The sequence below is a fragment of the Elaeis guineensis genome, chromosome 9 (assembly GCF_000442705.2).
Source record: "Elaeis guineensis isolate ETL-2024a chromosome 9, EG11, whole genome shotgun sequence".
Lineage (NCBI taxonomy): Eukaryota > Viridiplantae > Streptophyta > Magnoliopsida > Arecales > Arecaceae > Elaeis > Elaeis guineensis.
In genome coordinates, this window is record NC_026001.2 from 1,572,369 (window position 1) to 1,595,776 (window position 23,408).

The 23,408-nt window shown below is 46.4% G+C and overlaps 1 protein-coding gene across 1 annotated transcript; it reads right to left on the minus strand.

Moving 5' to 3' along the window:
• Positions 1-5,927: 5,927 nt before the first annotated feature.
• On the minus strand, positions 5,928-6,867 carry LOC105058987 (dehydration-responsive element-binding protein 1F). The gene has a single exon (XM_010942098.3). The coding sequence runs from the start codon at positions 6,746-6,748 to the stop codon at positions 6,140-6,142; it is 609 nt and encodes a 202-aa protein (XP_010940400.1). The 5' UTR covers positions 6,749-6,867; the 3' UTR covers positions 5,928-6,139.
• Positions 6,868-23,408: the final 16,541 nt, after the last annotated feature.

The following is a 23,408-nucleotide window of genomic DNA, read 5'->3' on the forward strand; positions in this document are numbered from 1 at the left end:
AAGATGACATAATATACTACAGAATGTCATAATTTTTTCGGAAGAAAAATATTTTCGTCATTCAAAATTTCAAACGAAAAAATAGAACTGCAGGTGTTCAATATGTATTGAAAAACGGTGAGTACGCAGCCCAATAAGATAGGATAGTGTATTTTTGCTGCACCGCATGCGATATACAAAAATTTTTGGTTAATATATATTAGAATTTCCTCTCAAGAAATCATTTTGGAGAGTCCGATGTGATTCTAGTTGCAGAACTTGTATGTGGTTCCATCTACCTACGCCATCACGTTAAGTCATTTTTTGCCATTTTGAAGAAATTTAAGTACACCCCTGCAAACGAAATAGCGATTCTTCATGCTTGTCAATTTCTTTCTGCTGAAATTTGTGACAAGTGACATTCTCCCTCCAAAGGGCGCGACAAAAGTAATCAATAGAGCCTGCTCTATTTCTGTTCCTTCTCGTCACTTGTAATGGAGTCTGGTGTTTTATATAGCTAGTATCTCTATTTTTTGTTTATATATATATATATATTCCTTTGCTTTTACTAGGCCCACGCTTACTCCCAAAGGCTGCATCCTTAACTAGCCGATCAGATCTGAGAGGCTCACACCTCTCCAAGATGAAGAATTCCTTTGTCACAACTCTGGCCCAAAATTCACCATCACCCAGATGACCGTAAAGCTTGGGATTTCGAGTGACGATCACGGGAGCCCGTTATCCAGTGATCCTTGTTAATGGGCCATCAAAGGTGCATTGCTTTTGTGCCGGTTGTGGGTTCTTCTCTTTTAGCTAGGCCTGGTAACGTTGGTCTGACTTGGGAGGTTATGTAAATGTCCATGTAATGTTGGAAGAAAAAAGGTTTTTTTTTTTTTTTTTTGAAGAAAAAACCTTCCACTTACGGAACAGAGGTAAAAAAAAACATCAACGTTCCATGTATTTGAAATCACTATCTGGAAAATATTTATTTTCTTCCGTCTTGATGAATCATCACAATGTTAAGTTTCTTAGGGTGGTGGTGCTTCCCCCTTACACTAAAAAAAGAAAAGTTTGGACCAAATTCGGCTAGTGTTGTATAGACAAAGATATGGAAATCAGATTTGGACGTATATTAAGTGTGACTCGGCAAGAAAAAAAAGTGAAATACGAGAGAATGTTAGATTCCATACAATTTTAACTAAATCATATATTTATATCTTTAAAATTATTTATTTAAAATATTAAAAGATTTGTTTATTAAAATCTTTCGATATACATTTTTCTTATTCATAATACCTAATAAATAAAAAAATATAAGAAAAATAATATTTGTAAAATTGTTTGAATGCTTATATCTTTAACCAATCTCAATAATCTTGATGAACAATGGCTTCTCATATTTAATATCATAATCTAGAATCAAACTATTGAAAGAGTTCAACTCTCTTCCGATCTTTAAAATTGACTGCTAAAGTATTTCATAATTATGTAAGTTTTCAATATGTATTGGACTCGGATACGCTACACTAATTTTTGGAGCTAAATGCTAAAGTCTGATCAGCAATACTAAATTTGACCAATTAAGGATACCTTTCAAGGTGCTGGATCCTAACATAGACCCATGGTTTTAGCAATGCCATGATCAAGATTAAAATTGCTAAAAATCATGTTATAGACAAGCCAACAAAACATCATTATCTTGCTTTAGGTTGCAACTGATCAAGACGATATGGATCAAATCAGGTTGGTACACCCAACATTCCGACAAGCTTGGTGTGACGTTATACAAAATGGAGTGCATTATTTTACACAATTGAATGCATTTGGAAGAAAAACAATTCAATAAAAATATTATTGCACTTAACTCATGTGAAACTTGATCCCAATTCAAAAGTGTGAAGCATCCGACTTGACTACCATATCGCATATACTACACAATTCTTGCGGTCTTGCAGTGCCCCACCCCCCGAGGTTCCCCACCTTTACCAATTATGCCTATTGAAAGTCTAACATCAAGTCTTATTTGATCCTTCCTCTAAGATTTATAAGAAATCAACTAGAATGTATATATGGTGATGTCACTGAAAACTTTGCAAAAGTGAGGAGAAAAATTAAAAGATTAAAAAGCAAGAAAAGCAATACATATCAATATATTTATGACTCAGAGGAGACAAACAAAGCATAGAATATTTGTTCAGCTATACACTCAAAGTTTAATAAGACTCAGCTTTAGTTTGTGGACAATGAAGCGAGTGCTCTCAAATAAGTTACTTTTGCAATCTCCCACTACCTTCTTCGTGAAAGAAAATTATTTGATGGGCTTGTCATGCTTAATGAAAACTCTTGCTATGTTGAAAGTGAATAATGTAGGCTATTGATTCGTAGTTTTAATATATAGTGCTTATATGCTTGCTATCATTAGATGATATAAGCAACCTATATTAGCAATCATGAAAAATATATTTATTAATCAAGAAGTACTTAATATTTATATATGTGAGTACTATATCTCCTTAAAAAGAAGTGGTATAAAAATAAAGTTAAAAATAAAAAATATAATAATAAATTAATAAATTTTAAAAAAATGTCAATTAAAGAATTTGAAAATTAGGACAAAAATTTTAATTTAAAGAAAAATTATTACTTTGAGAAAAATTATTATAGATGTAGAAAGTTCTGTCCAAAAATTTCAAATTGCAAGATGAGAAGTTCGAGTAGTTTAATAATACCTCATTTACTTTAGATTATAGAAGAGAGAAAGAATTAATAGTTATAGTCTCACTACTGTTGACGTGATTATCAGCATACATGTGCTTCTATCTCTTCTCATATAACAAAGATTGATTTTGCTCATGATTAGTTTATTAATTTTGAATGTTTTGATCATCTTACTGATCATAAAGAAATATTTGATTATTTATGTGATTATATTAATTCTAATATTATTGCTAGTACTAATGATTCATCTTATCCTGTCAAAAATATTGGTGATCTATTTCTTATATCATCTTTTAGTTTTTTTTTTTTTGTGAATAATATTTACTATGTAGTTAGTATGAAAAAAATTTGAATTCCATTTAACAGATCATAAACAAAATATTCTCTATTTTATTGAAACCTAATGTTATAGAGATCATCTATGCGTATGCTAAGGCTTCTAGTTAGTTTATAACTGATCATAGCGGGAAAGTGAATAAGTTTTATGTTTTATCCATTGGCATTTCTTATATGGATTGGGCTCTTAAGCATGATATGACTAATTTATACCATACTAGATTGGCTCATATAAATTATGATAGACTTATATATTCATTGATCAACAAGCACTTAATACTTATATACTTAATTCTCAATATAGCTGTCGATGCAAGTTGTCATGATTATCATCAGCATACATGTACTGCTATTTCTTCTCATATAACAAATATTGATTTTGCTCTTATTTAGTTTAATTAATTTTGAGTGTTATTTTATTATTTATGTGATTATATTGATTCTAATATTGTTGCTATTACTTATGCTTCGTCTTGTCCTATCAAAAATATTGGTGATCAGTTTCTTATATCTTTTGGTTTTGTATTTTTGTGAATAATATTTACTATGTGCATAATATATATGAAGAAATTTTGATTTCTATTTTACAAATTATTGATATAGTGTTTTCTGTTTTATTTAAAACTAATGTTAGAAAGATTTATTCAAATATTAAAGCTTCTAAAAAATTCGTTACTCAAAGCAGAAAAGTGAATAAGTTTTATATTTTATCTATTGGCAATTCTTACATGGCTCGGACACTCAAGTATGATATAGCTAATTTATATCATACCATATTGGCTTATATAAATTATGATAGACTTCAAGATCGATATGCATCGTAAAGAATGATTTAATGGGCTTCCTAAAATGAAGGCGAGTACTAACACTATTTGTATTGAATGTCATTATAGAATGAAGCACAAGCTATATATCATTTAAAGAGAACAAAATAGGACCCTCTCGACCACTACAAGTGGTACATTCATATCTAATGGGAAGGATTGATATTGTCTATCACTGGTATGAGGTATACAAGTACCTTTATCAACGAGTTCTTTAGATATATAAGGTTTATTTTGTTAGAGAAATGTCACAAGTGTTTGAAAAGTTTTATCAATTTAAAAATCTCATTGAAAATCTCTTGAGATTAAGAATTGATTGTTTAATAACCGATGGTGGTGAATATTTTTTAAAAGAACTCTTTGACTATTTGACTAGTTGTGGTATATATATGTAGATACCTTACTTGTCCAACTATTCTTAATATTTATTTAAGGCTGTCTCTAATGTAATTCATGCAAAGAATATGAAATATGAATTTTAGACAGTTTTTGCAAACACTAGTATATGTTATTAATGAGACACATTTGAAGAGTATGGATCCCAAGATATTTCTCATCTTCGTATGCATGGATGGGTTTGCTTTGTGCATGCTTATGATGATTTCTGTAATAAGCTAGTCAAGAAGTCTGTCAAATGGATATTGTTTGGCTATAATGGGATGGGAAAGGTTGGAGGTATATTAATTCCGGACAAAGAAGATTTATATTTTTGGACATGTTTTTTGCAAGAGTTCTTCTTGATGGTCCTTTGATGGGTTATATTTTCCAATTGGCAATCTTATATCAGTTGCTAGTGGGGACTGTATATCTAAAGAGGATATATCCCTAGAAAGGTAAGGTATATATTCAGCCTTTTTCTCCTTCTCCAGCTTAATAGCTGGAATCATCTTCATCTTTGCCTACTTTTAGTAGCCATAAAAATCCATAGAAAAATGATGTATGTTTCCCAAATTCTAAGAAAAGAAAGATATTGTTAAAGAAGAAGATGATATGAAATTACTTGAAGATGACAATGATCTTGAGGATCCATCACCCTTATAGGAACCAAGAGAAAGAAGTATCCAATTAATTGACATGCATATTGGAATTGTTCTTCTATTACTTATACTATTATTGATCAGCAGGATTTCACTTTATATGATGAGGTAAGGACATTGATCTTTGAAATGATGTCATAAAAAAAGAGATTTTAGTTTTCAATTAAAAGAATGAAAAATAGGATTTAGTTTTTTTGCCCAGTGGTACTCATCTATTTCTTGCAAGTGAGTGTATGAGACGAAAAGTGTGATAGTTCTAGCGAACATTACAAAACTAGGCTTAGAGCGGAAGGATTTTGCAGAATATTGAAGTCGATCTTTACGAGACCAGCAAACCAACTGCAAAAACAAATATTGTTAATGTGCTACATGATGAGTAAGAAAACTGATATTTCATATGAGAACGAAATACATCATGATTTATCACTTTGTTAGAGAAAAATTGTACGTAAAGGAGTTGATTTACTTCTACAAAGAATCAGGTGACAGATATTTTTCACCAAAAATTCGGCAATCGAGGGGTTTGAAGCCTTGCACGGTAAGCTTGGAGTTGTTAGTGTGAAGTTTACGAGGAGGGAGAGTATTGGAGCCTGCATCACAAACTCCAAAGTATTTATGAGCTAATTATTTTTTTATAGTGTTAGTGTATATTCAGCTAAGTCAAGTCATACCGTAGAGGGAAGAGTTGTCGGACTACCCTTCCATGATGGATCTTTGGTTTAAAATAAAATATTATTTTTATTTTGTCCACGTGATGTGTTTTTGTGCGATGTCTTGCTTTAAAAAAAAAATAGAGAACCAAATGAGGCACTTGAGCAACAATTTTTTTTATATTTTTTCTCTCCAGTATTTTTCTTCTTTATTATTATTCTTTGGTTCTTGTTCCGGACCTTAGGCCAGTATATTTGATCTATACAAAAAAAAAAAAAAAAAAAAAAAAAAAAAAAAAAGAAAAATGCACTAAGTTGTGCGGGATCTCTTGCACTGCAAGAAAGCTCAAGGAGTCAGGAATTAGATTCAAGAAGAACTAATGTGAATAAAATAATATTTTGCATCTCCTAGAATATGTTTTTTTGCACATTTGATGTATGGAAAAAAAAAAAAAAAGGAAAAGAGAAGGTAGAATAAATACAGCGACTAAAGTTCCCTGTACTAGCAAAGAAAAGGGCAAAAATCCCTCTATCAAGTCAATTCTAACTCTACGCTTCTACCAGCGCCACCTGGTCGGCAGCAGATATGAACATTTCAGTCGGTCCATAGCGACAGGTCCATATGGCATTCCACGCTATCCCAGTCGAACGCTTCCTGCATAGCTGGCGGCGTCAGCATCAGCCCCCTCGCCATGTCATCCAGCAATCCGGGCATGTTGAACAGCGCCTCCTCGTCCACGAACACCGCCGCTGGCCGCACCTCCGGCGCCGGCGATGACACGGCAGGCCGAAACATCTCAGCTGCCTTCGACGCAGCACGCCGAATGTCCTCGGCGGAAGACGACGCCGCTCGTGGCAAACTCCACGCCGAGTCGGGGAAGTTGAGGAGCGCCGCCTTGCCGCGAAGCGCTATTGCGGCGACGTCGTGGGCCCTGGCAGCCATCTCCGGCTTGGCGTAGGTTCCGAGCCAGATGCGGCTCTTCTTGTGGGGCTCCCGCACCTCGCACACCCACTTGCCGCCTTTGCGCTCCCGGACACCGTGGTACACCGGGTGACGCGTCTCCCGGAACTTCTTCCTCCCTGCTCGGCGCTTCGGCGACTTTGCGGGCAGTTGCGGGGAGGTGGAGGAGAAGGACGGGGAGCTGGTGGCTGGGACTTCATTGGATGAAAAAGAGCTGGACGAAGAGGATTCCTCGCAGTCCATGGTACTGCTATCTCCGTGAAGTAGTGGACTGAGAGAAGAGAGAGCGGAATGAGATGTGGTGTTTGAACTGAAGACCGGAGCCCGATGGTTAACCTTTTAGGAGGACTCGAGGAGAGAGGCTATATATTTATAGACTTTTCGTTGTCGACGTCGCACATCGCAGTCCACGGCGGGCCGCCCGCGCGAGGGCCGGGTATGAACTAGCAGGTGAAGGCGAACAAGCGCATGTGGTGAATTGGGGTCCGGGTCGCCTGAAAAATAAAAAACACGTTTTCGGATAGGGGAGGAAAGAAGCGGACTGGTGCTTTGGATGTGCTGGGGCCCAGTTGCACTACCCGCGATAGGCCTGTTTCATTTTTAGGGGAGAAACATGTTCGGGTCCCCCGCTTACCCTCGGAGATTTGTTGGCCGCTGCTGTTTGTTTTTGTTTCGGCCGCCGCTTTTGGTTTTGGACTATGGATTGCGGCGCAGGTCGACCTGGTTGACACGCTTCAACCATACGTTTAAGGGACTCAAATGATTGGACTCCGAATAAACTACAAACCGAGAAATTTGGACTGACAAGGATCTAGATCAAGAATCAAACTACATTACTATATAAGAATTGTAAAATATGCATGCAAACGAAAGTTAGACCCCTTCATAGATATTACACATTGCAACTCTAATTGTCATATGGTTTGCTTCTCATGTGTATCATGAATAAGGATATGAACTGACCAATTTGTATGTTAGGACCGGCAATAATTTAAATTGAGTCAAGTTTGAGCAAGAACAAGTGAAACCTTGATCCACATTTGACTAGGCTCAACATCAGGTCGATACCCTTTCACTCATCATACCTATTGCAGTCAATCCCCCGTCGCCCGATCACCGAGGTCGCGCACCTGCAAGAGAAATCCTCACAGACCGGAGATGCCTCCGACGGGGACCCTCCGACGGTCAAGTCAGAGAGACTAGGCAACAGTAAAAAATCAGAGGCTCAGCTTGAGAGGGCTAGGGAAAGCTTGAGGAGCTGGAGGGAGCGTCAGAGAGCTTACCAAGACTGTTGCCTTATCCCTTTTTATAGTAGAATACGGCGTGGTCCCGCCATTAATGGCGCAGACAACTGAGGAATTGTTAAATCGCTGGGGGCTGTCAAATCGCTGCGGGTTATCAGAATTAACCCAAGCCCTTGGCAGGACAATGCCCCAGGGCGGTTGCACAGCATGTCCTTAACAAGAAAACAACCCATAGCGGTCATACGGCCCTTGAGTGGGCTAGCCGACTGTACGTCGGTATTCGACTGTCGGGACGTCGGGTGATAACTCGGAGACACCGTCGGTCGATTTAATGCCTCGCTAAAGTCGGACATCAGCTGCCACCCTCGACAGTAAGTCGGTGATTTGGACTCCGCCGCTCGGCTGGTCGGGAACAGAATGGATCCGTCCAACCGACACACCTTTGATCGGATAATGTCGGCAGCTACTGTCGGCAGTCGTCGGTCGGTGCGGTCGGTAGAGTCGGATGTCGGTAGGACAGACCTGAGGGTGAGTCGGCGTAAAGGGGTCGGTCGATATATCCCAACAGTTGCCCCCCCCACTCCTAAGTCGGATGTCGTGCTGGCCAGCATCTCCGCATGGGTGACGACTTCGAATGAAAGGAGTGGACATTCATCACACCATGCTCCGACTCTGGCACCACGTCATGCTTTGATTCTGGCATTCCATCACGTTGCGCTCCGATTCTGGCGACCGTACCAACGAACGGCCCGGTGTCAGACGCCCCATTGGGAACGTGAACTGTTGTCCCATTGGAAACAGGAACCGCCGTCTCCGCCGTCTCCTTGGGAACTTGAACCGCCGCCTCCGCCGTCTCCTTAGGAACTTGAATCGTCGTCTCCTCGGGAACACAAACCGCCGTCGGTTAGTAAATCCCGAGACACGATTTTTTCGCCACGTGGCAGGGGGCCATTGGGCCGAATCTGTTCACGCGGATGGAGGCGACATGGCTTGATCTGGGGCGGGTGCGTCGAATCGTCGGGTCGAGAAAGGGCCCAGGCACCGCCACGTGTCAGCATCCGGGAAGCCCTCATCCGGCGTGCTTTCATCTCAACCGTTGATGGGCCTTATATATACGCGGCCACTTGCATCCAAAATTTCAATTTTGCTGCAAATCTGCTCCTGGCACTGAGGCTTTATCGAGTTGTCCCCCAGTTCCAGGTAGCTGTCTTGGTGCTCTCCCTTCGAAAGTTTTTCTTGGAGTTTTGTCTGTCTTTGTCTTCTTGTTCCCTTCCCTCTTCGCCATTTTCTTTTGTTCTCCTTTCTGGGGCTAGCATCATGGCTAGAACCTCCCCACGAGGAAGTCAGTCGGGGAACCCGACCGACGACTCACGGTCGACCCCGGAGGTGGAGGTTTCTTCACTTTCGGGGAAAAACGTCGAACGGCTCAGGGAGTAATATAGTATCCCAGAGCAGTTCGAGCTCTTCGCCCCTGGGGCTGAGGGTCGGATTAACAACCCGTCTCCGGGCCAGGTGGCCTTCTATGTCGAGGACCTTCAGGCAGGTCTTCACTTCCCGATTTCGAAGTTCGTCCGGAACGTCCTGGATTATTACGGACTTTGTCCGGCTCAACTGGCGCCAAACTCAGTCCGACTAATAATCAGCTTTGCATTGTTGTGTCGACTTTTGCCAACCTATCCTCGTATCTCTCTCTTCCGGACGTTCTTCATCCTCCGACCCCATCCGAAGGTCCGAGGGTGGTGGTTCTTCAATCTCCGGAAGAGTCTTTCGTTCACCACCGGTCTTCCATCGTCAATTCATGGGTGAAAGAATCAATTTTTCTTTGCCTCCTCTCCGCTTCCTTGGGGGTTCCCTTCCAGCTGGGGGACCCTCGGACTCAGCCGAATGAGAATAGTCGGGTGGAGGATGGAGATCGAGAGGATTTTCACCGACTGAAGGATGTGTCGGTGCCGAAGCAGAGGGAGCTCATCACCGAGCAAGCTCTGTACGATGTCGGCCTAAGTTTGGTTCCTCGTTTAGGTACATCTCGATCTGTTGGTCGTCCCTTGTCTTTTCTATCCATCTTTGGACTTGCACTGACCCTTCGTTGAAATTGCAGGGATGCCACCGAGAGTGAGGCTGACCGACGCCGACATTCGGCAATATGCGGCGAGAAAAAGGCCGGCGCACGGGGCCAAGCCATCGGGGCCTCCCAAGAGGCCTAAGATAGCATCGCCGACCGACCTTGCGGCGATGGGAGCGCAGCCCGATGCTGAACATGCATCGGGCTACGAGCCGATCATCGCTCTGTCGGCACCGACGGTGCCACCTGAGGTGCCATCCGAGGAAGGGGCGATCAAGGAGGCAGCCGAAGGAGCGTCGGCTCCCCCACCAATGGAAGAGGATCGGGTCGAAGTACGTGAGCTCGAAGGACCTGCAGCGGCTGCCGTCGCAGCCTCGGGAGGGATCCAGTCGAGCTCGAGCTTTCCGTCCCTCTTCGATTTTTGGGCCTGGACGGTCGGACGAGGGAAGGCTCCAATGGCGTCGGGTGATGACACAAGGTCGGCCGGCCGAGCCGCATCATCCGTCGTCCAGCTTCCCAAAGGAGCGTCGGCCCTGGCCAATCATGATTTGGCCAAGAGGTTGTGCCAAGCAACTATTCTCCTGACTGACTGGGAGATCATGAAGAGTCGGCCAGTGTCCGACATGCTTTCTTCTTTTTACCCGACTATGATCCAGGTGGGCTCCTACTCTTCCTTTCTCCTCTTCATTATTGTTTTCCATCAATTCGATTTTCTGATAGTCGGCCTTCCGTCCGCAGCTGATCTATAATATATCCAAGCTGGAGGCTGGGTACCGAAGGTTCAGCGACGTCCAGGCAGCCTGGAAGAAGAAGGCAGAAACCGCCGAGGCTGAGAAGGCGACGCTGGTCGACCAGCTGAAGTTGTCGGTCGACCGTGAGGCTAGGCTCGAGGAGGAGATCTCCCGACTCACCAACGGCCTAGCTGCCTTGGAGACCGAACTTCAGTCGGCCCGCGAGTAGGTTCGGTGCAAGACCCACTCCGTTCACCGACTGAGGTGCGAGAGGGACGGCTGCGTTAGGGAACTCGAGGCCGAGCGCGAACAGCTTCACGTTAGCCTGGAGAAACTGGCCAAGGCTGAGGAGAACCTGTCCTCCACTCAGGCCGACGCCGACATATTGAAGGCGGAGGCGGAGTCGGCCAGGGAGGCACTGGGTCAGGCGGTGGAGGACTTCCATGGTTTGGAGGAGTACTGAGAGGATCTCCTCGAGAGCGGCTTCACCTCCTACCGGGTGGGGTACGAGGATGCCCGAGAAGCGATCTAGAGTCTGCACCCGGAGCTCGACCTGAGCGGGATCGTCCCTTCAGGGTCGGAGGACCAAGCCGCAGAGGAAGAGGCCGACCCACTACCGACAGAACGAGTCACCGAGGACGAGGCGGCTCCAACCCCCAGTCCCTCATCGACCCGAGTGGGCACGTCGGTTGCTCCCGAACTATACCCGGTGGAAGAAGCCGACTCCGACAAATAGTCGGAGTATCCGCTTAGTTATCCTTGTACTTTTTTACTTTCTGTTCAGCCTTTGATATCTGTAATCGGGCCTCGTCCCAATTTTGTAATCAAGATCCATCCCAATTTTAACTTAGTAAAATCAAAGACTTCTCACTTTTACCCATGTGTAGTTGAATGTGTTTGATCGTCTGAACCATCTATGGGTGCATAGGTCGTAGTTCCAACATGTCTCATTAGGATGTTCGGTAGGATCCAGCATAGCCGATCAAAGTGATCAGTGGAGTGCACCCCACTAAGGGTAGAACAAGCCCCAATCACAGGTCGGCATTCTGACTGTTGCGCAGGCTGCTTAGGATCCGATGGTCGGGAGCCGTACAGATCGTAGGTTGAGCGTCTGTCGCCCGGACCTTAGTCGGATGCGCCATGGGGTCGGGTGTCAGCCAATCTCCGAACGTGGCTCGTCGACACGACCATTTCATAGAATCTGACAGTCGAGTAGCGTCCGACGTATTTGGATAGGATAACGATGGCAAGTCGAATACCCATTGTCCAGCCCTTGGTCGGACGTGCACGTCGGGATGTATGATAAACGGTGGCAAGTCGAATATCCTTCGACCGATCGTGACCGGATCGGTTCGTCGCAAGTCGAATACCGTTGCCCAGACCTTGGTCAGGCGGGTACGTCGCGGTCGTCTTGGCGTTTTGCCCTTTCTTAGTCGAAAGTTTGGCAAGTTAGCCAACGGCATTGGTCGAAGCCCTTTGCCTTTAAAGGCAGGGGCTGCCGTAGACATTCCACTCCTCCGATCCCCGTCATAGAATCTAATGTGTCGTCATTGATTGGGACGTAGATTGAGCCATAGATTCGGCGATCGAGTCGTGGATTCGGTAATTGAGGTGTAGATTTCCGACGAGACGTAGGGCTCAAGTCGGGGCGTTGAGGCTTGTACTTCAGGCGAGAGCGGACCCTCGACGGAGGGCCAAACTTTGCAGACTCTGAAGTTCTGAAATTGTATTGTATTCCGAGCAAGGAAGGAGTACAGAGTTTATTGATAATACAATTTCAGGTTGTCAGCATTCCAAGTTCAAGGAATAGCCGTCCCTTCTAAGGTCTCAAGTCGGTAGACGCCCAGCCTGCAAGTGTCAGTTATCTTGTAGGGGCCTTCCCAGTTCGGGGATAGCTTCTCTTGATCCTGAGGCTTCGAGACTTTTGCCTTTCTCAAAATCAAGTCTCTAGGTCTGAAGGACTTCAGCTTGACTTTAGCGTTGTAGTATCGTGCCACTCTCTGTCGGTAGAAAGTCATGCGGAGTTGAGCCTCGTGTCGGAGTTCGGGAAGGAGATCCAAGTCAGCTCTCGATACTCAGAGTTATCTGGCTCACAGTATTGCTCAACTCTAGTTGATGGTAGCCCGATCTCCAGTGGGATCATTGCCTCCATCCCGAAGGCCAAGTTGAAAGAAGTTTCTCCGATCGGGACACGAGGTGTCGTTCGGTACGCCCAAAGGATCGAGTGCAACTCCTCGACCCAGAGACCTCTGACTGCGTTCAGTCGGGTCTTCAGTCCATGCAGAATGGTCCAGTTGGTCACTTCGACTTCTCCGTTGGACTGTGGATGTCCGACCGAAGTCAGCTTGTGCATGATATGAAACCTCACACAGAACTCTCTGAAGTCATTATTGTCGAACTATCGCCCATTGTCGGTGATGATGGTGTGCGGCAGTCCGAACCTAAAGATGATGGACTTCTGGACAAAGTCTTCCATATTACGCTCGCTAAATTGCGCCAGAAGTTCGACCTCCACCCACTTGGTGAAGTAGTCGATCGCGACAACTATAAACATTTTTTTTGGCCAAACGCCGGAGGGAAAGGGCCGAGTATGTCGATCCCCCATTGGGCGAAAGGCCACGGGGCGATAATGGCAGTCAGTTGGTTGGCGGGCCGGTATTGCAAATTAGTGTACTTCTAGCATGGCTCGCACCTCCGAACCAGGTCAACCACATCTTTCTTCATGGTGGGCCAGTAGTAACCCTGCCGCAGGACTTTATAGGCCAAGAATTTGCCCCCCCAAGTGACTCCCACAGATCCCTTCATGCACCTCCCTGAGTGCGTAGTCCGCATCCACCGATCCGAAGCACCGTAGCAAGGGAAGGGAGAACGACCTTTTGTAGAGTCGCCCATCCATCATTACGTACTGGGAGGCCGCCCATCGGAGTCGCTTGACTTTCGCAGGGTCTTTGGGACTGGTTCTGTCGGTCAGGTACCGGATGATCGGGTCCATCCAACTTGGCTCGATCATCAATTGCAGCACCTCCTCGGCCCTGTCGATGCTCGGTTGCTCGAGACTCTCCACGAGTATCCGGCCCAGGGTGCTATAGGCAGATGTCGCGAGCCTGAAGAGCGCGTCGGCCCAAGCATTCTCCGATCTGAAAATATGGGAGATCTCGAAATACTTGAGGTGTGCCACAAGATCTCTCACCTTCTAGAAATATTTTGCCATGGTCGGATCCCGTGCCTCGAATTCGCCTTTGACTTGCCTCACAATCAACTGAGAGTCGGAGAAGACCCTGAGGCTGTCGATCCCGAGCTCCTGCACCATTCTCAAGCCAGTGAGAAGCGCTTCGTACTTGGCTTGATTATTGGAAGCTTTGAAGTCGAATCGAAGGGCGTACTTGGTAACCACCCCCTCTGAGTTGGTGAGCAGGAACCCGGCACCGCTCCTTTGGGCATTGGAAGCTCCATCTATGTGTAACACCCAGGTTGACCCGGGGTCACATTCGGAGGTCGCAGCTGCTTTGGAGCTCCCGTCTTCCGACATTTGGTCGGCTGTCGGGCATTTCGCGACAAAGTCGACCAGGACTTGGGCTTTCAAAGCAAGATGCGGCCGGTACTGGATGTCAAACTCGCTCAACTTCACCGCCCATTTTGCTAGTCATCCTGATGTGTCGGGGCGACGGAGGATCGCCCTCAGGGGCTGGTCGGTCAGGACCACGATGGCGTGTGCTTGAAAATACGGACGGAGTTATTTCACAGATACGACCAGGGCAAATATCATCTTTTCCGCCCTCGAGTATCGAGTTTTGACCCCATGGAGCACCTTGCTGGTGTAGTATATGGGCTGGTGAATTTGGCTTTCGCTCTCCCGAATGAGTATCGAACTAACAGCCTCTGAGGAGGTTTCCAAATAAAGATACAATGTTTCTCCGACCTCTGACTTTACAAGCAGGGGCAGAGAAGCCATGTACTTTTTCAAATCTTCAAAGGCTCGCCGGCACTCATTCGGCCAGGAGAAATCTTTCATCTGCCTCAGGGTTTTGAAGAACGGGAGGCACCTCTCCGCCGATCGAGAGATGAATCGGCTAAGCGCGATGACCTTTCCATTGAGCTGCTGCACCTCTTTTTTGCTGTTCGGGTGCCGCATGTCGATGATCGCCCTTATCTTCTCGGGGTTGGCCTCGATTCCACGTTGAGAAATGAGGAACCCGAGGAACTTCCCCGAAGCTACCTCGAAGGCGCACTTGGTCGGATTTAACTTCATCCAATTTTGTCGAAGAGTGCGGAAGGTTTCTTCCAAGTCTTAGACATTGTCTGAAGCCTGTGCGCTCTTCACCAGCATGTCGTCCACGTAAACCTCCATATTGCGCCCGATTTGATTCTTGAAGACTTTGTTGACGAGGCATTGGTAGGTGGCTCCGGCATTCTTCAGACCGAAGGGCATCACTCTGTAGCAATAAAGGTCCTTGGCAGTCATGAAGGCCGTATGCTCTTCATCCTCGGACGCCATCCGGATCTGGTTATATCCGACGAAGACGTCTATGAAACTGAGTAGTCGATGTCCGGACGTCGCATCCACCAGTTAGTCGATCTTCGACAGTGGGAAGCTGTCCTTCGGGTAGGCCCAATTCAAGTCGGTGTAGTCGATACAAATCCTCCATTTTTCGTTGGCTTTCTTCACCATGACGACATTTGCGAGCCAATCGGGATAGGTGGTTTCTTTGATGAAGTCGGCCTCAAGCAGCTTGTCCACTTCCTCGTCGATGGCCCTCTGTCTTTCGGGGGTGAATGTCCGTTTCTTCTGTCTCACCGGCTTCGCTCCAGGGGTGATGTTAAGTCGGTGAGTTATCATCTCCGAAGGTATACCGGACATATCCACTGCCGACCAAGCGAATACGTCGGCGTTATCCTCCAACAGTTCTATCAGCTGCCATCGCTCTGGGTCGGTCAACTCCGACCCGACCCAGATGACCTGCTCAGGGTTCCTTGTCATCGAGACGGAGATCAGCTGTTCAGTCGGTTCACCCCGCTCTTCCTCTTCCCATTGATCTAGCTTGTCGACCGTCAGGGAGTCCTTCGACTCAGTGCTCTGAGTAGAAATTTGGAAGCACTGCCGAGCGAGTTGTTAATCCCCGTGCAGCTCTCCGACTCCACTTTTGGTCGAAAATCGAACCAGTAGGTGGTACATCGAAATTACCACTCTGACGATATTTAGCCCGAATTTTCCAAGTATGGCATTGTAGGCCGAAGGTACTCGGATGATCGTGAATATCATATGGATGGTGTTTTATCGTGGTTCGGTCCCAGCTATCATGGGAAGGGTAATTTCTCCTTCCACCGTGACGGCTTCCCTGGTGAAACCCACGAGGGGCGTAAAGACCCTCCTGAGTCGGTCGGTCGACAGTCGCATTCGGAAAAAGGTCGAGTAAAATAAAATATTAGTTGAGCTTCCATTATCGACAAAGATTATTTTTACATCATAATTCGCTATTGTTGTTGAGACAACAACAGCGTCATCATGGGGAGTTTGGATTCTCCGAGCATCCTCATCTGTGAAGATGATTACATTGTCCTGGCGTGGCCTCTTCGTCGACTCTTCTCCAGTAGTCGTCTCCCGATCCAGTCGTCTGGAGATTATGTTGATGACCCCAGCCGTAGGCTGATTATTCACCGCCTCTTCAGTCGGTTGGGGTTGTCGGTCGTTAAGGGGCCGAGCCGGTGGGTCCCTTCGGTACTTTTCGAGAGAGCCTCGTTGGATGAGGTCCTCTATCTCATCTTTGAGTTGGATGCATTGTTCGGTGGTATGCCCGTGACTCCGATGGAACCGGCAGTATCTTCTCCGGTCGAGGCTTTTTGCCTTCAGAGGCGGAGGCCGTCGCAGATATTCTGCTCCTTCAATTTCCATCAAGATCTGCGCACGAAAAGTAGAGAGGAGAGTGTAGGAGTCATACCTGCGATGCACCAGCTTTGGACTTCACCGTTGGGGCGATCTCGGACTCCATCATCGGGGTGAAACTCGTTTGTCGGTCGGGGGCCTGCTGGGTTCAGCAGGAGCCTGACCTTTCTTGTGCTTCTCCTTTTGGCCCGTGCTCTCGGTCAGACGTCGATCGGAAGCTCCTTCGTCTGCACGCATGTATTTGTATGCGCGCTCCAGCAATTCGACATACGTCCGGGGGAGAGTCTTGTCCAGAGAGTATGTGAAACGAGACCACCTTAGCCCCCTCTTCATGGCCGAAATAGCCATGTCTTCATTGAGGTCCCAGACCTCGAGTGTGGCCACGTTGAATCGGGCCACAAAGTGTCGTAGAGTCTCATTTTCTCCCTACTTGAGGGAGAAAAGATTGTCTGAGGTTCGCGGCGGCTTCCGACTGGTGCTGAAATGGGCCACAAAAGAATGTTCGAGCTGTCCGAAGGAGTAGATACTTCTCGAGCGGAGGCTGGAGTACTAGGTCCTGGCAGCTTTGCGGAGTGTGGCGGGGAAGCCGATGCAAAGGAGGGCATTAATTGTCCCTTGAATCATCATGAGAGCCTTGTAGCTCTCTAGATGGTCGATTGGGTCGGTGGAGCCGTCGTAAGGCTCCACGTGAGGCATCTTGAACCGACTAGGGATCGGTTCGTCAAGGATGAATCAGGAGAGAGATTGGGTGGTCCAAAAGTCGACGTCGTTCGATGACTTCCATCCATCTGCCTGGAGCTGGACAAGCCGACGGTCAATTTCTTTGAACTTGCGCTCGCAGTCGTCTCACCATCGGTGTTGAGAAACTCCAGGAGTCGATCCTCCCAATGAATTTGAGAGTGAGGCAGACGGTGTCTGCAGCCACTTCTCCTTCCTCGCTCGCTCCATCTGGGAAGGAGAGGGACGTCGAGACCGACGGGCGTCACGCTATGGCCGCCTCCCCCCTTCTCGATGGGAGTGGTGAGACGGCTGCTCTTGAGGAGAAGATGGGAGTGGACGCGGGCGTCGGTGGCTGCTTCTGGACGGCATGGGATGCACCGCCGATTGTTCTGCCGGCAGTCGCGGCAACTGAGTCGGTTGTTGCTGGAGATTTTTGACCGCATCCGTCAGAACGGTCATTTATCGCACGATCGCCGCGATCTGGGCCTCCGTGGTCACCGTCGGGTGTGGAGAGCTGGGCTCCGCCATGGAGGGTGACGGAGAGGGCTCTTTCCGACAGGAAGAGTGCCTCACCGACTCGATAGCTCTCGATCGCTGAGCTCTGATTTTCGTCATCTCGAGAGGTCTCTGAAGCTCTAGGGAGCTTGCTATCCTACCTCTGTCGAGCTCCTACCTGGCGTGCCAAATCTGTTACGGTCAATCCTCCGTCGTCCTATTGCTAAGATCGCACACCTGCAAGAGAAGTCCTCACAAACCGGAGATGCCTCCGACGGAGACCCTCCGACGGTCAAGTCAGAGAGACTAGGCAACAGTGAAAAATCAGAGGCTCAGCTCGAGAGGACTAAGAAAAGCTTGGGGAGCTGGAGGGAGCATCAGAGAGCTTACCAAGACTGTTGCCTTACCCCTTTTTACAGTAGAATGCGGCGTGGTCCCGCCATTAATGACGCAGACAACTGAGGAGTTGTCAAATCGTCGGAGGCTGTCAAATCACCGTGGGTTGTCAGAATTAACCCATGCCCTTGGCAGGACAATGCCCTAGGGCAGTCGCACAGCATGTCCTTGACAAGACAACAGCCCATAGCGGTCGTACGGTCCTTGGGTGGGCTAGCCGACTGTACGTCGGTATTCGACTGTCGGGATGTCGGGTGATAACCCGGAGACACCGTCGGCTGATTTAATGCCTCGCTGAAGTCGGACGTCGGCTGCCACCCCCGACAGTAAGTCGGTGATTTGGGCTCCGCCGCTCGGCTGGTCGGGAACAGAATGGGTCCGTCCGGCCGACACACCTTTGGTCGGATAATGTCGGCAGCTACTATCGGCAGTCATCGGTCGGTGCGGTCGGTAAAATCGGGCGTCGGTAGGACAGACCCGAGGATGAGTCGGCGTAAAAGGATCGGTCGGTATATCCCAACAATACCTATCTACAAGTCAATCTCCATAATAATCTCTGGACTCATTTAACCCATAACATAATCTAACCATTAAAACTCAATCTTTGATCAACCCAAACTAACTTGTCTGATCCAATCCTTACAAACTTGGAACACAACTCTAACAACCCATACAACCATTATCTCAATAGAACTTTACTCTCATGATTACGATCGGATCAAACACGTAACCATAGCTAACCCTTTCAAAGCAAGGGTAAAAAAGATAAACCCTACCAAACCCAGATCCAATCTTAATATGGTCTAATGGGGCTTCCAGATAGTGTCAATGTTTGCAGCCCCTACCACACACGTAGTTTTGTATTGGGTTATCAGGTTGGCCCTTGCTCAAAATTGGCCGACCCTTGCTCAAAATTGGCCGACCGACATCCCTGCCCTACTGCATACAATTTTATCTAGACCATATACAGATCCAATAGGATTTGATTCTTCCTTATATATTGGCAAGGTACGTAGTTAAGTCTCATCAATTGTCCCTCTCTAAGTCATTTGGCACTTATATACTAGCCTTAGATTTGATCCGGTAAAGATGATGTTACGACGTTATCAGGAATGTCTCGAATTTATATCTGAGACATAGATTTTGAAGTGACTGAGCCATACATATGCTGAAAAGAAGTATCCACAGCCATACACATGCTGATATGAGCTGAACTATCCTGATATGAGCTGAACTATCCTGATCTATGTGCTGAGCTGAGCTATGTACTGAAAAGAGCTATCTATGCTGATATGAACTATCCTGATGTAAGCTGAGCTATCCTGAGCTATGTGCTGAGCCGAGCTATCCTTTTATACTTAACCATCTTCATGCCATGGCAGCCATCCACACCATGCAGAAAAGGCCAAAAATAATAAATACCTCCATATGGAAAGCATATGAAGGCTAAGATCCTCCATACTCTCAGCTCCTGATTGATAGCCCATGCAATTAAAAGATGGGATCCTCATGTACCATGAGGTGACACCACTCATCCAATTTAAGAAGGCCAACAGGTCAAGCATGATCTCCGAGGATATTCAAATCTCTCACTCAATATATTGTTAGTAACCGTCTCCTCACTCTACAGGAGCGATTAAAAACTGGATTATCTCGCCCATAATGGCATGTGCAATGGCCCTGCAATCTCGAGATCTCATAATCTTCATACAGCTTTGTGACAGCTATTCGACAGTCTTCTATATAAACAACCAAATCCTCGAGGATTAAGATAAGCCAATCAATCCCTCTGAGAGAATTCGTTGTTGCTCCTATTATTCTTTGAATCTGGCTTGAACATCGGAGGATCCTCATCGAAGCGAAAATCTTCGATTTAGACTTATTTTGCAGGTCACTCCAGCGCCAGCATCCCTGTGCGAAGCTCAGCCGTCCTCTCTCTGATCTCGATCGAATCGAGCAGAAACAGATAGAGAAAGGGCATAATCTTCATTATGCCTCCAAAATGAACATTATCTTAACTCTCCAACACCGCTGCCTCTCTTCGGATGGAGAGCCAAGCCAACAGTCAGGCGCAGCAACCAGCGATTAAGACTCCCTCACCAGTCTAGCCAGCGCTGGTCATGACGGATCAATTCAGTCTGCTCTTCTAGAAGGTCCAGACTTCAACGACCGTCGTTTAGGCAGTCCAAATTGCTTCCGCATCTCCTTTAGAGATGCAATTGGTACTTCTCTTGGCGGCGCCACCAGCACCTCCTGCGGTGGTGCCCCCACCAAATCCAACTTCCCAGCCACCACCATAACCGAGTAGCCGCGGGCACCTCCACAAAATCCAGAGAGGAGTTTCATTACATTGTCTCAATGCTGGTCCGAACCCACGGATCATCCAGATGCCGACTAGATCCAGACCGACCATATCCAAATCGGAGAAATTTCATCACATTCCTACAACACCGATCAGATCCGATCGGCCACAGAGCGACCAAATATAAATCAGGCCTAACCATCTGTAGATCGGCTGGATTCCAATCGAATCCTCTCTAGATCCGCCATACTTTCATCGGATCTGATTAACCAGAACCCCTCAAATTATACTAATCAGGCTCAAAGCCGGATGGCTTGCGATCCAAACGAGAAAGAAGATATAAAAATTTCTCGATCGTCAAATTATTTTTATTTATATTTTTAAAACTCTTAAGCAGGTTCAAACAAGAAAAGAGATCACAATGCTCAAATAAAAAATGAGATCACAAAAATTTTTTATTTTTCAAATCTAAAAATTAATTTTTTAAAAAAAATTAAATAAAAAATAATATTATAATATTCAGAATTACAGCAGATTAGAATACAGCAAAAGCAGACTCTCAAGTTTCCATAACCCAAAATTCTTCTGATAAGAGATTTTCGAGTTTTCATTCAATATATATTTTTTTTTCTTACCGGCAGGGCTATAGGATCGTGAGCATCGAGCCAAAGATCACATCCGAGCTAAAGCGACAAAAGGGAAAAAAATTTTGATGGAGGGGGCTCTCCCTCTGGTCACATCCCGTCATCAGTAACGACCCAAAAGAAGAAGAAGAGGAGGGGGGGGGGGGGGGGGGTGGTGGGGGAAGGGAAGAGGGCACAGGTGGTCGTGCCTCCCCCGTGCGTGCGCGCACCTTCGTTGGTGCCAAGGTTGGCATCGGCAGCCGGCAAGCAGACCAGCGTCTTCTGTGCATCCACGCACGTCGAGTTCCACCGAATCGGCACCCCCAAAGTCACCGGATCGGGGGCCACACGCTGTCGCACACGTCGTCGGCGAAACTGGCGGTCCCAATTCCTCCCGTGCGCCCACGGGCCTTCGGTGCCGAGTCCGGTTAAGTTAGGTCGGCGGCCTTGAGCTCCTCCCCATGCAAGTCGAGCTCTCGGATTAGAGCTCTCCCGCGCCTCCAACTGACGATGCCGGCCCCTCCATTCTCGTCGGATCTGGGCTTCCGAGTTCTCCCAGAACGATCGAAGCTGTCGGTTCTGCATCACCAAAGTCTCCCCCACACGCGGCTCCATGCACACGAGCACTCCCGTTAGCACCGGAGCCAAGATCTGAGGCCCCGAGGCTTCTCCAAGCTTCCTCGCATGCCTTCATGTGCAGCCGAGCTCACCAGATCCACAGCCATAAGGTCTTCTCCGCACATGCCTCCCCTGTTAGCGCCAGACTCGCCCACAGGCAATTCCGAAGCCTCCATCCATTCCTTCCGTGTTTGGTGGCTGCCACGAGTTTGTCACCGTCGATCTCACTGATAGATGCGTCCAACTTCGAGGTCCCGCCACCGTCGATCTCACCTGCAGATCGAAAGTTTCGACGCCATGGAAATCATCTATGGACGGATCTGAGAACTCCCTCTATTGATGTAGACGCCCCAAGATCTGGGCTTCTGAGGGGTCCCCCAGCTCGCGCCTCCCTTCTGTCTGCATCGAGCTCACCGGATCCGAGCCTTCTAGCTCTCTCCGCTCGCACCTGACCTTTGATGGCGCTAGACTGAAAGTAAATCATTCAAATAGGTAAATACATACAGTTCCAAGGTAAATCATATAAATTCAAGATCTAAACATATAGATCTGAAGTAAATCATTCAAATCCAAGATAAAAATATGCAGAGATAAATCATCCAAATCTGAAATAAAAGTATGCACATCCAAGGTAAAACATTCAAATCCAAAATCAAAACATGTAGTTCCGAGGTAAATCATACAAATCCAAAGTGAAAGCATATAGATCTGAAGCAAAAAATAAGTTCGAACTGAGACAAAGTTCTAGTTCAAACTAAGATAGATAACAAGAGTCAAACAAAGCCCAAAAGTTTTCAAACAGAGCTCATAATTCTCATGGTAAAAAACTTTCATATCCTATCTAATATTCTGTATTGTCTTTTTTGAACAATAGGTCTTCAAGACCTCCCAGAAACTAGCTTAAAAGGGTCATCGAAAGACCAATATGAGCAAATCAAGGACAAATCGAGGCTGAAGCTAGAATGCCAAGGCTTATTCCAACCGAAGTCAGGACCGATCGAGGCTATGTTTATGGACCTTCGAGGTGGACTGTCCGAAAATCATCCTCCAAAGGCCAATCGTTGAAAAGCAAACTCCTCAAAGCTAGACTCCTAAAGGCTGAGCTCTTGAGGGCCGACCCTCCAAAACCAATCTTAGGAGACTCACCTGGCTAAACCAACATGGGCAGACTAAGGTAATAGATGCTCTTTTAATAAAAGGTTTTTTAAACTGCTAACTTTGTAGACAGATCTCATCCTACATCGATATCTGAGCCAAAAGACTTCAGCGACTTAGAGACGGGGCTAACTTAGAAGATCTCATCAGAGTCCGAGTCATGCGAGAAGTGGAGGGAGACCCTAAGAGATCTTCGGAGGGCTAACTTATAAGACTTTCGATCTACAATTGGACGAGCAAACGTCAGCGACTTAGAGACGGGGTTAACTTACATGACCCCATCAGAGCTCGAGTCATATGAGAAGTGAAGGGAGATCCTAATAGACCTCCGGAGGGCTAACTTCTAAGACCCTCGATCTACAATTCGGTGAGCAAATCTCAGCAACTTAGAGGCAGGGCTAACTTACAAGACCCCATTAGAGTCCGAATCGCGCGAGAAGCGGAGAGAGATCCTAAGGGACCTCTGGAGGGCTAACTTATAAAATTCTCGATCTATAATTCAACAAGCAAACCTCGACGACTTAGAAGCGGGGCTAACTTACAAGATCTCATCAGTGCCCGAGTCGTGCAGGAAGCGGAGGGAGACCCTAAGGGACCTCTGAAGGGCTAACCGATAAGGACCCTCAACCTGTGATATGAAGATAAGAAGTGCATACGCTGCCGCTCACAAGATGAG

Coding starts and splice junctions, on each gene's coding strand:
- LOC105058987 (XM_010942098.3), bottom strand. CDS start 6,748: ATGGACTGCGAGGAATCCTCTTCGTCCAGCTCTTTTTCATCCAATGAA.